The following is a 16759-nucleotide window of genomic DNA, read 5'->3' as shown; positions in this document are numbered from 1 at the left end:
AAACTCTAGAAAAAGGAGAATGATCTTTCTGTTTTCAAGTCATTGATTACTCATGTTTGTGTAGAGCTACTCTTCTACAAACTTCCATTACATGCTAATATATATTATCATCAGGAAACCTCATCTCCCTGAACTGAGGCAATAGTGTGTGTTACCAATTTTTTCAACCCAGAGTTGGGAACTCACTCATTTTTAATAAGTTTGTTAAATTAAAGGTAATATAAGCCTAAAATAAACATGCTCATGGGAGTTAGCTTATAAGCACAATTGAGTAAAAACTCACATATAAGGACAAAAACACATCACTATACATATATGTTAGACAGTCATATCCCCATTATTGATCCAAATAATGCCAATGTTTTCCTTGATACCCATAGGTGAAAACTTGATTCCTCATGGAAAATACCACATGGCTCACGAACCATACTGGAAGTTCTGCTTTTATCCTCTTGGGACTTTTCAGTCAATCCAAACATCCAACTCTCCTTTGTGCAGTCATTTTTGTGATATTCCTGATGGCCTTGTCTGGAAATGCCATCCTGATCCTTGTTATACAATCAGATGTCCACCTTCACACACCCATGTACTTTTTCATCAGCCAATTGTCTCTTATGGATGTGATGTACATTTCTGTCACTGTGCCCAAGATGCTCATGGACCAGGTCGTGGGTGTGAATAAGATCTCGGTTCCAGAATGTGGGATCCAAATGTTCCTCTATGCAACACTGGTAGGATCAGAATTTTTCCTTCTTGGTGCCATGGCCTATGACCGATATGTGGCCATCTGTCATCCATTAAGTTACCCTGTCCTCATGAAACACAGTGTCTGTGTCCTCCTGGTATCTAGCTGTTGGTTCTTGGGCTTGGTGGATGGCTTTGTGCTCACACCCATTACCATGTCCTTCCCCTTCTGCAGATCCCGGGAGATACATCACTTCTTCTGTGAGGTCCCTGCCATAACGAAGCTCTCCTGCTCTGACACCTCACTTGTGGAGACACTTATGTACCTGTGCTGTGTCCTTATGCTCCTAATCCCTGTGACAGTCATTTCAAGCTCTTACTTTTTCATTCTGCTCACAATCCATAGGATGAACTCGGCAGAGGGCCGGAAGAAGGCTTTTGCCACCTGTTCCTCCCATATGACTGTGGTCATCCTGTTCTATGGAGCTGCCATCTACACCTACATGCTCCCCAGCTCCTACCACACCCCAAAGAAGGACATGGTGGTATCATTCTTTTATACCATACTCACTCCTGTGCTAAATCCTTTAGTCTACAGTCTTAGGAATAAGGATGTCACAGGAGCTCTGAAGAAAATGTTAAATTTAGGATCTGTCTCTCATGAAACTATAAAGTAATACATTTATATAGTACCCCTTTTATTGCTTCCTCTCTACATATAGGATTTTAGAATTTTATGTCAATGCTATACCTCAGTTTCTCATGCCATGGTGTGCCATCTCATTGTCATAGATTTTTAGAGTGTTTCCTTGTAAAGGAAACTCTTCATTATTACACTTCTATTCCATTTAAAATGTATTATACAATTATATTTAATGATATTGCATTCACTGAGGTTGATAACAGCATTGGGATTCTGTAAGAAAGTCATTATGAAAATACTTAGAGGTAAAGTCCTTGAAGTATGCAACTGATTGTCATAAGAAAGGGAGAGAGAGAGAAGAAGGAAACAAAAGGGATACAATATTAATTAATATTAAAAAATAGATAAGATAGGTGAATGTGTATATTGTATTTCTTGTACTATTCTTATTCATTCTACTTTTCTGGAATATGACATTTTTCAAATGAATAATTAAAATATCAGCCCCCCCCCACTTTTGATTTCATACTTTCTGTTTTGTGGCAGTGCAATTAATTTAATAGCTTAGAAATTATGGCCACTTCAACATTCCTATTTATTTCTGAGAAAATCCAGTCCTCTGCACATCTTTATGGAATGCTTCCTTGTTCCATATAGTCTAATCCTAAAGGCATACAGTTGCTGTTAATACTCTGAAGCTCTAAATATCATGTGTAGATTTAGGACCATGAATAAATTAGTGAATTTGGGAAATTATTTACCAGTTTGGAAGGATGATTTAGGCAAGCTTCTCTGCCCATGAGATGACATTTGCCCTAGATTTGAAGTTGTGACTTAGTAAAATATGGAGGGGCAGTTCATAAAATATTCAGTCTCTCATATATTTGGCGAACATTTCTTATGCTATGGTATAATGAAAAATCATAGCTAAATCAGATTAAAATTTGAGTAATTCAAGGTTATTGTCCCCCAAAAATTTGAACCATAAGTGTAGTTACATACGTGAGTGCAATAAATAACCCATCTTGATATGACAATCATATTCAAAGATTACTGTTCATAATATTGTGTGTATCATTAAAGCAACAACAACAACAAAACAAATATCTGAGAGAAATCCCTCTAACTAAATGTTACAATTGACTCCATGTTACCTTCAAATGAGTACAGGAGGCCGGGAATGGGGGATGACCTCAGTGACATGATGCCAGGAAAGAGACATTGCAGGAGCTTGGTGTAAAGGCATTAATCAAGAAGAACTGATGAATACACTAACAGCTTGTTTTTCTTGCTTCAAGTTATAGCCCCATTTCTTCCCCTCTGTGATGCAGGGTTTTACAACCAGATTTAAACTTTGGAAATGTTACTTTAGTGGTGAACAATAGAAGAAGTGCAAAATTAGAAGCAGGGAGACTAGGGAGAGGCAATGGTGAGCTGACTGGGGTGGCTGTGGCCACAGATATGGTTGCATGTCTTTCATTTTCAAATTGGTTACATGCAATTTGAAAAATTGGGTGGTTTCAAAAGTGCAGTGTGCCCTTTCTCATTGATAAACTCCATAATTTCATGGCTGTAAAATCCAAATTTTGAAATATTTTGGTTAAAGAGGTTAGAAAAACAATTTCTGATAATAAGATTGCTTTAGTCAAACCAACTGAATAAAATATGCACACCCTATTAATTTTGAAATGACTGGAAAGTGTATGTATCACCCTTTAATTTCCTGATCTATGATGATAAAACTTCAAAAATGGTGAATAAAGAGGAACTCTTTAGTTTGTGGACACTTATTTTTCAAAAATGATTTTTATTTTTATTTTATCTCAAAGAAAAAGTACTTTTATTAAAATATTTAGAACAATGGATTATTGTTGCTTGTAAAGTGTTTCAAAAACTCTTTTATTTGTCTAGTAATAATTTATACAAGAACTATGCAATTGGGAAATTGTATAATAAGTAATATACAGTATTTAATACTCAAAATCCCTAGATACAGATGAAAATTTTTGCTCTAAATTTCATGTATGCTTAGTTCCTAAATAGAAATGAAATTGAACCTAGTGAATGAATTTTCTTATGTTGCCAAGTTAGTAATTTTGCAATGAAGTAAAATGCGAAGTGACTTTACAATTTCCAATGTCAGAATTTGTACATGTGTTTATGCTTCTAATGCCTCAATAATTTGTTAAACATATCACTTACGAACCGTGATAACAAGCCTCAGAATTCCTACATCCTTCAATGCAAATTGAGGACTGTGATTGAAATTTTTCACAAAATATACACATAAACCAATATATAAGTAGGTAGTGAAGCTTGTTACATTTTTCACAAATTATGTCCTTTCTTAAACATGCTGAAAGGATACATTTAAATAAACAGAAATAAACTGATTTTTCTAGGAATAGCTTAGAAAATCAACCTTAAGCAAAATTAGATACATTGAAATTCACATTCAATACAATTTAGATTGCTTTTTTCTTCTTAGGATATATTTTTGAAATAAATAATTTCTATGTATGTTTGACACTCTGTTCAGAAAGTATAGTCTCTAATTATAGAATCCAAATATTTTTATGAGAAATTAAGTAATCACTAGCAACATCCTTTTTTTTTAATGGAGGGGTAATTTGGGTTTTTAATATATATATGTTTTATTATATTTTTTCAAAGATACATAAATCATGCAGAATGTTACATTAAAACATCCTTTTTAAAAAATTTAATAACCTATCTTGAGTAGTTCAAGCACCTAAAGAAGACTGGACCATATTGCCTAGAATGGTTATGTCATCAATTTTAGAATGGGTCATTAATCAACTTAAATTGTTTTATGGATTGAATTGTGTCCCTCTCAAAACATGTTGAAATCCTAATGCCAAGTTCTAGAGAGTTATTTTATTTTTAAAAGGTCATAACAGATGGAATTAAGCAAGATGAATTGAGTGCACAGTAGAGTAGGGTGGGCCTTTAATACAGTATGACTGGTGTCCTGATAAGAAGAAATTTGGACACAGAAAACACAGGGAAGTGAATCCCATGTGAAGATGTAGAGAGAGAATGGAAAGACAGCCATGTAATGATATAGACAGAGATTAGGTTATGTCATAAGTCAAGGAAGGCTGATGATTGCCAGCCATTGCCAGAATCCTGGAAAGAGTCATTGAACTCTCCTTTCCCTATAACTTGATTTTGTGTTTCTAGCCTCCAGAATTATGGGATGATACATTTATCTGGTTTTAAGCCAAACAATGTGTAGTGCTTTGATACAGCTGCTCTATGAAACTAAGAAATGGTATTTTTGTTGATTTTGATGTAAAATCTTTTTTCAAACCTGTGATTATTTTTGTAGTATGAATTTAAAGATGAGATTCATTGATTCAAATGATCAAAGTTATTCTTCTTTAAATTTTGATATAGGGAAGTAGATGTGGCTCATCTGATAGAGTATCCACCTACCATATAGGAGGTCCAGGTTTCAAATCCAGGGCCTCCTGGCCATGTAGTGAGCTGGCTCACGCTCAGCCAAGCACAAGGAGTGCCATGCCATGCAGGAATGTCTCCCGTGTGAGGAAGCCCCATACACAAGGAGTGCACCCTGCAAGGAGAGCCACTCTGAGTGAAAAAAACACCGCCTACCCAGGAGTGGTGCTGCACACATGGAGAGCTGATGCAGCAAGATGAAGAAACAAAAAAAGAGACAGATTCCCAGTGCCCCTGAGAATGCAAGCAGACACAGAAGAACACACAGCAAATGGACACAAGAGAGCAGACAATGGAAGGGGAGAGAAATAAGATAAATTTTTAAAAATTGATATAGAGGGTTAATTTGGATATTATAAAAAGCTAGACCAATTGAAGAAAGATTATATTTTTCTCATATTCCCATTATACTTGGTGGTCTCTTTTCTACCCCAATTGCCTGTCCACCCTTCCATTTCTGTTCTGTGACCTGGAGAGGGGCTTCTTGTCCTTTTGCCTTCTGGATTGATTGACAAATAAGATACCCAGGAGTGAGATAGGAGGTTTGGAGGAGGCTGAGGTCTGGGTATTTCTTCCCATAGCTCTGTCCCTTACAGGTTGATACTGGCAGGGTCTGATATCCTCCAGCTGTGGCCTCAGGGACAGTCTTCCCCTGAAACCATGGCTAGAAAGAATCCTGGAAATGATCGCCCCTCCCCATTGGCTCCTCAAGCCCAAAGCTGGTGATAGCTTTGATCATTCTCAATTCCTTGATGGAGAATCCTTAATTCCATCCACCTTTAAACTCTCATCAATCATTCTCTTACCTATCTTGATATGATGTAATCACCCATAAATAGGGATACTATACAAATTGTTTGCCAATGTCATTGATTACACTAGATATTATGTCTGGATTTATCTTTCTCTAACAAAGTTTGATTTAGTATCTTTCCATATAGCACCTCTTATTTTCTGAAACAGGCAACTTAAAAAGTTTGGTTATATTTTGACTGGATATTTTGTACTCTACTTTATTTGTTCTTACTTTTTATATTATTAGTGTTAATCCTTTGTTATATGTGTAGTGTCTTTTCTACAAGTGAGGTTTTGCCATATGCTTATTTTTTTCTGTGTTGTCCAGATTTTTTGAGTCAAATATATAAACTATATCGCATTTGTTTTGATCAGAAAGGACTTTCAATTCCTCATATTATTAAAAAAATATTAGGAAGATGTCCCCCTTCCTGATATTATTTTTAAATGCCTTCTATCATATTTTCTAAAATCATTCTTTATTATTTATATACAGTGTCTTTATCTGCATGGATTTTTCTTTATTTCTTAGACTTTCTTACTAGCACCATTACATAATACCCAGTGATTCAATTGCTGAATTTTCATATAACACACAAATATTTAGATCTTCAGAGAAGCTGCTGTGGCATATAAGTAATTTAGAATTTCCCAGGAGCCTCAGTGATGAAATTCAGACACGTAAGTACATCAAGCATGGAATAAGTGGTGAAAGAAGTGTCTTTGATGTTAAGAAACTTCCACATCCAGAGGTAAATTGTGAAGACTCTGACAATGCTAAACTATTATCCTAAAAGACAAAAGGGAAACTGTCATGCCTCAATGAAAATCAAGTTAGGGGCTGAGTCAGACCCACTTGGATCCTAGAGAAGACAGTTCAGTGGATATTAGTATATCTAAGGTCACCATGGACCCTGCACCAGAAGACATAAAATTGCCTGAATGTATAGGAAAAGAGTATATGGAGAGACCTAGGATTCTGGATGACTGGATGATTGCAAGAAAGATCCTAAATAATCATAAGGAAGCTATTTCTATCAGTTGAGTCTAATATACTATTACCTGGTGAATTTAAAGTTAAATCTCCCCCATTGTGATGGTTAAGCTATTATGTCAACTTGGCCTGGTAATTGTGCCCAGTTGTTTGGTCAAGCAAGCACTGGGCTAACTGTAATAGAGAAGCATTTATGGACTTTAGTCACTATTGACTTTATCCAGTGGTAAATCATAGATAGCTGGTTATAATTACATCAGTCAAGGAGATTGCCCTCAGCAATGAGTCACACTTAACCCAATCAGTTGAATCCCTTAAAAGGGGAAGTAATTCCAACATTGAAAGAGAATTTCCCAGCTAGTCTCTGGACACCCACCATCTCCCAGAACTCATCAAGAATCTTCACTGGACTTTCATTGGAGCTTGGGGTTATAGCCAGCCTGCAGAACCTGGACTTGTGCATACCCATAACTGTGTGAGAGACTCTGAGAAATTTCTTACTATCAACAGATATCCCTTATTGATTCTGTTTGCCTAGAGAACTCTGACTAATACAGCTTGGTACCGGGAGTGGTTCTTGAGGAACAGAGTCTTAAACATGGGATGTCTGAGGTGGTTCTGGGACTTTTGCGATTGTCTTTCTACTCTAATTGGAATCAACGGTCCTGATGACTCCTTTTCAATAACGAAGAAGCTGCTAACAGTCCATGGTGTGAGTTGGCCATCGAGATCTGGAAAAATAGCAGCACTGGATTCCCCTACTTCTACTCTTGTAAGAAGCAAGGATCTGGGAGAGAGTGTTTTCAGGAACTTAACAGAGTTTTGTGGAGTCAAACAGTATAATGATATTGTATGGCGCCTTCTAGATACTCTGGATATGTTACCAAAGTAAGACATGAGTTAAAGCCTTAAAATTTGAAACTTAAACACCAAATGGATGACACAAAAGTTTCTAATTGTGCTCTGAAAGAAAACCATATCTCCTGTAGCCACAGGCTCAAAATAACTTGGCAACCAAACTCAGACTCTCATTTTTCAAGTAGCAGAGTTACAAAGGAAACTAAAATCTCAACCCCGCAGGGTTTTTGCAGTTAAAATGAAGGCACTGATTGGGAAAGAGTGGAATCCAGAGAATTGGGATGGTGACATATGGGGTGATGATTATATTGATGGAGACATTGGAACCCTGAATTCTGCTGCAGCTTTGGCAGATAAACCTGTCATGGTCTGCCCAGTCCAGGCCACACCTCATCTACATTGTATCATCCAGCTTCCAGCCTGCCCTAGGGAGTCTGAATCAACTTCTAGGCTTGAAGTGGGTACCAACCAAACTGAAGTCTACCCTGTCCAGTCTTCAGACTGCCCCAGGGAGTCTGGACCTCCTCCCAGCCCTGGGGCTTGTCCCAGTCAAACTCCAGTATACACTTCCAAGTCTCAAGTCTGTTCTGATGCCCTGATGTACTTCAGGCAACCCCTGCCTGAAGAGATTAATCAAGTCTCACCAGAAGAAAATGCAAGGTAATATCCTGACGTCAGTAGCTTGCATGGCTATTCTATCCACCCCCACCACCTCTCTTGAATTTGAGACCTACTACAAAACTAAAATTGCAACAAGCCCCCAAAGGTGAAATACAAAGTGTGACCCAAGAGGAAGTAAAGTATACTCAGAAAGAACTGCATGAGTTTTCCAACTTATATAGACAGAAATCAGGGGAATATGTGTGGGAATGGATACTAAGGGTATGGGATAATGGTGGAAGGAATATAAAGTTGGATCAGGATGAATTTATTGATATGGGCCCACTAATCAGAAATTCTATATTCAATGCTGTATCTTGAGGGATAAGAAATGGCTCTAACAGTTTTTTTGGATGGCTTATTGTAACATGGACCAAAAGATGGCATAGTGTGTCTGAGGTTGAAATACCAGATTTGCCCTGGTACACTACAGAAGAAGGAATTCAAAGGCATAGGGAGATTGGAATGATAGAATGGATTTACCATTTGAGAGCTGCCCACCCACCCCAGGAAATGTCCAGAGGACACACCTTTAACCAAGATTGTGAGGAATAAATTTGTAATACTAATTTCATCCTCCCTGAAGAGCTCTGTGGTTGCTCTTCCCTGTAGTCCAGATATTACTGTAAGGAGAGCTGTGATGGAATTAAAATCCTTAAACATTATGGGGGTGATTGGACGTCTATCTGGTAAATGTCAACTATCAGTAGTAAATTGCTGAAGTCAAGATGGATGTGGTTACTGCAAAGAAAGGCAGGTTCAAAAAAGCACTCAGAATAGTTTGAGTTTTGTAGAATTATGATGTTGGCTAATACATCATGGGATACCTAGCAGTGAAATAGATGGGCAGTCTACTAAATTTCTTTAGGATCTGTATAATCAGAAGAGTTCTGGGTTGAGTGAATGAAACCATAACTCAAATTACAGATGGAGAGAATCATGGTTCCTTAATCAATTCCCAGAGTTGAGACAGTTTACAGACCAAGAGCCCCTTGAATGAGGAGGAGGCCAGGTCTCCTTGGGGAAGTATCCTGTTAAACTGCTCAAAATTTATTCTCTTAATCTTACTCCCACATTTAACAAAGAGATCTACAGCCTTTTACCAGAGTAAAAGTGCACTGGGGAAATGGAAATGATCAGACATTTCAGGGATTATTAGACACTGGCTCAAGAATGACATTAATTCAAGGAGACTCAAAGTATCACTGTGGTCCACCAGTCAGAGTAGGGGCTTATGGAGATTAGGTTATTAATGGAGTTTTAGCTCAGGTCCATCTAACTGTTCATCCAGTGGTTCCCAGACCCATTCTGTGGTTATTTCCCCAGTTCCAGAATGCATAATTAATTGGAATAGACATACTCAGTATATGGCAGAATCCCCATTTTTGATCGCTGACTTGTGGAGTGGGGGCTATTATAGTTGAAAAGGCCAAGTGGAAGCCACTAGAACTGCCCTACTTAGCAAAATAGTAAACCAAAGCAATACCAGATTCCTGGATGGATGGCAGAAATTAGTGCCACCATCAAGGATTTGAAGGATGCAGGGGTGGTGATTCCCACCACTTCTCCATTCAACTCTCATATTTGGCCTGTGCAGAAAACAGGTGGATCTTTGAGGATGACAGTAGATTATCATAAACTTAACCAAGTGGTGACTCCAATTGCAGCTACTCTCCCAGATGTGGTGTCATTGCTTGAGCAAATCAACACCTCCCCTGTTACCTGGTATGCAGCTGTTGATTTGGCAAAAGCTTTTTTTCTCAGTAACTATTAGTAAGGACCACCAGAAATAGTTTGCTTTCAGCTGGCAAAGCCAGCAGTATATTTTCACTGACCTGCCTCAGGGGTATATTAACTCTCCAGCCCTATGTCTTAATAGTGTTTGCAGTGATCTTGATCATCTCTCCCTTCCACAAGACATCGCACTGGTCCATTATATTGATATCATTTGACAGGACCTAGTGAGCAAGAAGTAGCAAAGACTCTAGACTTATTAGAAAGGCATTTGCATGAGAGAGGATGGGAGATAAACCAAACTAAAATACAAGGTCCTTCCACTTCAGTGAAATTTCTAGGTGTCCAGTGGTGTAGGGCATGTTGAGGTATTTCTTATAAAGTGAAGGATAAGCTATTGCATCTGTCTCCTCCTATGACCAAAAAAGAGGCACAATACATAGTTAGTTTCTTTGGATTTTGGAAACAACACATTCATCATTTGGGTGTGCTATTCAGGCCCATTTACCAGGTGACCAGAATAGCTGCTACTTTCATTTGGGGACTGGAACAAGAAAAAGCTCTGCATCAGGCCCATGCTGCTGTTCAAGCTGCACTGCCACTTTGGCCATATGATACAGCAGATCCAATGGTGCTGGACATTTCTGTGGCAAATAGAGATGCTGTCTGACACCTTTGGCAAACCCCTATAAGAGAATCACCACACAGACCCTTAGGGCTTTGGAGCAAAGCCCTTCCATCCTTTGCAGATAACTACTCCCCTTTTGAGAAACAGCTTTTGGCCTGTTACTGGGCCTTAGTAGAGACTGAACACTTAACCATGGGCCATCAAGTTACCATGAGACCTGAATTGCCTATCATGAACTGGGTAATATCTGACCCACCAAACCATAAGTTGGGCATGCTCAGCAGCACTACATATTAAAGTGGAAGTGATGTATATGAGATAGGGCTCAAGTGGGTCCTGAAGACACACGTAATTTACATAAGGAAGTAAACCAAATGCCCATGGCCACCACCCCTGCCATGTTACCTTTTCTTTCACTGCCCACAGCTTTGGCTTCTTGGGGAGTCCCTTAAAATAAGTTGACTGAGGGAGAGACCAACTCAGGTCTGGTTTGCAGATGGTTCTGCATGATATGCAGGTAACACCAAAATTAGACAGCTGCAGCATTGCAGCCACTTTCTGGGACTTCCCTGATGGACAGTGATGAGGGCAAATTCTCCCAGTGGGCAGAATTTCAAGCAATGCACCTGGTTATTCATTTTGTTTGGAAGAAGAAATGGCCAGAGGTGCATTTGTACAGTGATTTATGGGCTGTTGCCAAAGGTTTGTCTGGATGGTCAGGGACTTGGAAGGAACATGACTGGAAAATTGATGACATGGGAAGAGGTATGTAGATTGAACTTTTTGAGCGGGCAAAAAACATGAACATTTTTGTGTCTCACATAAATGCTCACTGGAGGGTAACTTCAGCAGAGGAAGATTTTAGTAATCAAGTGGATAAGATGACCCGCTCTGTGTCTAATGCTCAGGCCCTTCCCCAGGTACTCCTGTCATTGCCCAGTGGGCTCATGAAAAAAGTGGCCATGGAAGTAGGGGTGGAGGTTATGCATGGTCTCAGCAACATGGAATTCCCCTTATGAAGGTTGACATGGCTACAACCACTGCTGAGTGCCCAATCTGCCAACAGCAGAGACCAACACTCAGCTCCCAATATGGCACTATTCCTCATGGTGACCAGCCTGCTACCTGGTGGCAGGTTGACTACATTGGACCACTAGCACCATGGAAGGGGCAACAATATGTTTTAACTGGAATAGACACATATTCTGGATATGAGTTTGCATTTCCTGCATGCAATGCTTCTTCCAAAACTGCCATCCATGGGTTTACTGTATATCTTATCTACTGCCATGGCATTCCACACAGCATTGCTTCTGATCAAGGAACCCATTTCACAGCAAATGATGTGTGGGAATGGATACCTGCCCTTGGAATTCACTGGTCTTACCTTGTTCCCCATCACCTTGAAGCAGCTGGATTGAATGGTGGAATGACCTTTTGAAGACTCAATTATGGTGCTAACTAGGTGACAATATCTTGCAGGGCTGGGGCAATGTTATCCAGGAGGCTGTGTATGCTTTAAATCAGCACCCACTCTATGGTGCTGTTTCTCCCATACCCAGGATCCATGGGTCCAGGAATCAAGGGGTAGAATTGGGAGTGACACCACTCACTATTACCCCTAGTGATTCACTAGGGAAAATTTATGCTTCCTGTCCCTGCAAAGTCAAATTCTGCTGGTCTACAGGTTTTAGTCCCAGAAGGAGGAGTGCTGTCACCAGGGAACACAACAATGATTCCACTGAACTGGAAGTTAAAATTGCCACCTGGCCACTTTGAGCTCCTCTTACCTCTGAATCAACAGTCAAAGAAGGGAATTACTGTACTGGCTGGGGTGATTGTTCCTGATTATCAAGGGGAAATAAGACTGTACTTGCATAATGGGGATAAAGAAGAGTTAACCTGGAATACACGAGATCCTCTAGAGCATCTCATAGTACTGCCATGTCCTATGGTTAGAGTCAGTGGAAAATTGCAACAACCCAATCCAAGCAGGACTAACAATGGCTCAGAATCTTTAGGAATGAAAGTTTGGGTCACACCACCAGGCAGAGAACCATGGCCAGCTGAAGTGCTTGCTGAGGGTAATGGAAACATGGAATGAATAGTGGAAGAAGGTAGTGATAAATATGAACTTCAACCATGTGACCAGTTACGGAAATGAGGACTATAATCATCATCAGTCTTCTTATTTCATTATGATGATGGTATATGTACACAAAACAAATTTATTTTTCTTCTTCCACAAATTTATCCCTTGTCACATAACAAGTTGTATCCATTTCATGCCATAATATTTGAGGATGTCTAGTTTGAGAATGAATATTACCCAAGAACGTGCACCCTATTCTGTATGGGATTAATGCATTTCCGGTTGTATGCAGGAGAGTTGAACAGTGTTAGGGGAAATTATATATATATATATATATATATATATATATATATATATATATAAATGTCTATTATTGTTTTTACTTAGAGACTAAGTATCATTTAAGGTAATGTGTATGGTTGTTGAATTGACAAGGGGTGGACTGTGATGGGTAGGCTATTTTGTCAGCCTGGCCGGGTAATTGTGCCCAGTTGTTTGGTCAAGGAAACACTGGGCTAACTGTAATACAAGGGCATTTATGGACTCTAGTCACTGTTGACTTTACTCCAGTGGTAAGTCATAGATAGCTGGTTATAATTACGTCAAACAGGGAGATTGCCATCAGCAGTGAGTCACGCTTAACCCAATCAGTTGAATCCCTTAAAAGGGAAAGTGATTCCAGCATTGAGAGAGAATTTCCCAGCTCATCTTTGGACACCCACCATCTCCCAGAACTCATCAAGAATCTTCACTGGACTTTCATTGCAGCCCGTTTGCTGCCTGCCTGCGTAACCTGAACTTGTGAATACTCATGGCTGTGTGAGAGACTCTGAGAAATCTCTTAACTATTGACAGATATCCTTTGTTGATTCTGTTTCCCTAGAGAACCCTAATACACCCATCTTAACCCTCTTGTATCCAGCAGAGTGATGTTATTGGAGAATAAAAAATTCATTAAATAAAATAATTCAAATCAATATATCACCTTGTGTCTCATTCCTCTCCACCACCCTTTTATAGAAGGAACAATGTGAGTGAAATAGATCCATCAAGGTCAATATTCTACATACATGTATCCAAATATGAAGTATTGCTTTCTACTATACTTCTTTAAATTTACATCCACATTAAATCCTGAATACATGGTTATAATCTAATTTTTCCAGGAACAAGGGTTTTTTTTTTTTGAGATAATGCTCTCCTTTTGAGAATATAGTTCAAATTACTGAATCATGTCAATGTTATCATACAAAAATATTTTATAAGTGATTTCAAATTCTAATCATTTTTTCTTTACTAAATAATAGATAACTCTTACAAATTTTGCTATAACAATATATTATAAAGTTTATATCATTGCTAATCTATTTGTAGAAGTGAATATATTGAAGATTTTTGTCATGGAATCTTGTTTTAAGTGCATTTTTTGTTGTTGTTTTAAGCCATGAACTTTCTCAATTTTACTTTTTTTTTGCCAAATGCTTAATGTTTTAATTGTTTTCTGTTCTTTATTTATTCTAGAAATATATAGAAAACATCACATGTGAGATGCACTGCTCTAGATCTGAGAGTTAAATAGTGAAAAATGCGAATTTCCTACCCTTAAAGGTTTTAGAATTTTATGGTTGAAATAATAGACAAGTCAATGTATAATCCATCATTTAGATTGTTGTCAAATGAGCAAGTGTTCAGTCAGCATAATAAAATAGAGTGTAGTTGTTATTGCCATAATATAAACTCAGTGCTTCAGGAGGATATCTCTGTTGAATGGTCATTTGGACAGAGCACTGAATAAAGAAGAAATAATCCATATGTATTTATAAAATAAAATAATTATCATAATTGACTTCATTTTTCTTTCCCACTTATACCTGTAGGGGTAACTCTTAGAAATATATGCTGATAGAATCTTTGGTTCAGATCATTTCTGGCCTTGTATACTGTAGAAAGAGATGCAGGATCCTCCACTCTTTCTCTACCATTTTATCTCTTGTGTGAATATGCAGGGTTTCCAATAGAGGACTCGCATTAGGAGGAAAGGAATTAAGACCATGAACCCTTTTTTGGATAAAATTTATTCCCCAAAACTGCCCAATTATGAGCATCTACAGTAGATGGTATCTAGTAGGAGAAAAATTTTACACATAAAGTCACAAAGAAATCAGGATTGTTTGTTAGAGAAATCTGCATTAATTATATCATTTAATATCCAAAGTTGTAACTTGAGTGGTTAATGGCATTACAATTAAATAAACCTAAACTTGTGTGCTTAATTAGGTAACCAGATGGTAGATGGTGGGATAAAGACCATTTAATGAATTTGTTAGTAGTTGCTGGTTGTCTGTGGCTAAGGGTTAGAACAAGTAGAAGAGCCAACATGCAATAAAATGAAATGGAATAAATGGAGTACAGAAGTTCAAAACTTTACAGGGTTTTAAAAATCAGACTACTATGGTACTATAAATAGTAAGTAAAGGCATTTAAAAAGACTTTGGGCACTGATGTTTCAGCAAAATTTTTTCATTAATCAATGATGATACCATTAACATTCATTCTCAGGCAAAGGCCAATCCAAATATGTGATCTTTACGCCTGGTTTTTTTTTTTTTGGCTGATGGTTTTAAAGTATGTGTTCTGATGGAGAGAGGCATGGGAGAAATGATTAAATAGATCAGGTTTAAGAAATTGTGTTTAGACTTTATTTGTGGTTACTGACACCTGGAATGTACTAGAAGCAAATACATCATAAATTTCAATTACCAATGCACCCATAGACCTAAAACAAAAAACCAGTTGATGGCCATGATAACCTAAGTAGACTTGGAAAGAGTAGCACCAGCAAAGTGGACCAATTCTCAAACGTTCCCTTCAAGGACTGACATGCAGAAGGTTGGCTTCTGAGAGGATGAAGACAAGAAACTACACAGAACAAGGACAAGGAAAATTTTCTGGGAAGACAGAACCAGGAGCCTTTGATGACTCTACTCTATCCCTACTGCATATTAGTATGGCACACTCACTAAGGACTGATGTCTGGACTACCCTTCTTCTTTATGAATGAGAGCATTTCTTAGAATCACCATGAAAGTTTGAGATGTTTATTAGAAAAGAGGAGATACTTAAGAGGATAATATGATAATAAGTCCAGAGTTCAAGGAAGAAGCTAGGAATGGAGGTTTCTATTTCACAAATTTTAGCATGCACATGACAAATCCATGAAACAGCAGTAAGTCTCCTCTAGAATAAGAACACTTGACAAGGAGAGCCCTAAGCAAAGAACACTGGGCACTGCAAAGGTAAGAGGTCAACAAACTGTAAATTTTCCAGTCAAGGGGGCCAAAAAGAAAAGCTTCTGATTTGGAAAGAGAAAACAGAAAATGGTATCATAAAATTAAGTGAAAGTAGTGTTCTAAACAAAAGGGAAAGATATGTGTTTATGTGCATATGGCTCAGGGCACACATTACGTGGTAAATTCAGGAAATTCATTCCTTTACATCAAGCTCTTACTTTCATATTTTAAATTCTCATAAAAAGGTCTGTTTTCTTGTTTTTGTTTTTGTTTTTATTTTGAATTTTTTTTTTATTTCTGCATCATAAGAGAGGAAATAGAGGGATTATTCTGAAGATGTTTTGTAGAGAAATATTTCACTATTCTTTTCCCATACCTGGTGTTGAAAACCTCTTTTTGACACATAATTTATGATAAAGGTGAATATGTAATTTTTGTTCAAACCATGGAAGTTTTGAGAGTGAAGAAAGGAAGCAATAACCTGATGGGACACAATGAAAATAAGTAAAACTGTGATGCTAGTGTCAAACTATGATATATAGTCACCCTACTTATGACTAAACTGTGCCCATCTACAAACACTTCTTTGAGTCATTCATCATAAAATATGGTGTTTGTATGCAGATGTCCATGTACCTCTGTGGCAATTCACCTCAAGTCACATAAGCAAGTTCTTTGATGCCAGTGTTTCTCTCTCCATTAGCTCCAGTATTTGGTGGAGAAAATAGAATTATTTGTTGGTGATCATCAAATACCAACACATAAATATTTAGAAAAGTTTTCTGCTCACTGGAGCTTTATTTAATAAGGAAGTCAGTTTTCTGCTTACTGAAAATTTGTCCTTAAAGTATTAATCATTATTATGGAATAATATATTGGGCATCCACTTTTTGTCATT

At 37.8% G+C, this 16759-nt stretch overlaps 1 protein-coding gene and 1 pseudogene across 1 annotated transcript; both read left to right on the top strand.

Annotated features, from left to right (window-relative positions):
• The first annotated feature begins 398 nt into the window (after nucleotides 1–398).
• Nucleotides 399–1361, top strand: LOC101424672 (olfactory receptor 2T29-like). The gene has a single exon (XM_004482382.1). The coding sequence runs from the start codon at nucleotides 399–401 to the stop codon at nucleotides 1359–1361; it is 963 nt and encodes a 320-aa protein (XP_004482439.1).
• A 6334-nt stretch (nucleotides 1362–7695) lies between these two features.
• Nucleotides 7696–12652, top strand: LOC139436616 (uncharacterized; annotated as a pseudogene).
• The last annotated feature ends 4107 nt before the right edge of the window (nucleotides 12653–16759 follow it).

This window comes from Dasypus novemcinctus, chromosome 16 (assembly GCF_030445035.2).
Source record: "Dasypus novemcinctus isolate mDasNov1 chromosome 16, mDasNov1.1.hap2, whole genome shotgun sequence".
Classification (NCBI taxonomy): domain Eukaryota; kingdom Metazoa; phylum Chordata; class Mammalia; order Cingulata; family Dasypodidae; genus Dasypus; species Dasypus novemcinctus.
Note: the sequence above shows the minus strand (reverse complement) of the source record. Positions and strands in the feature narration are given on the sequence as shown.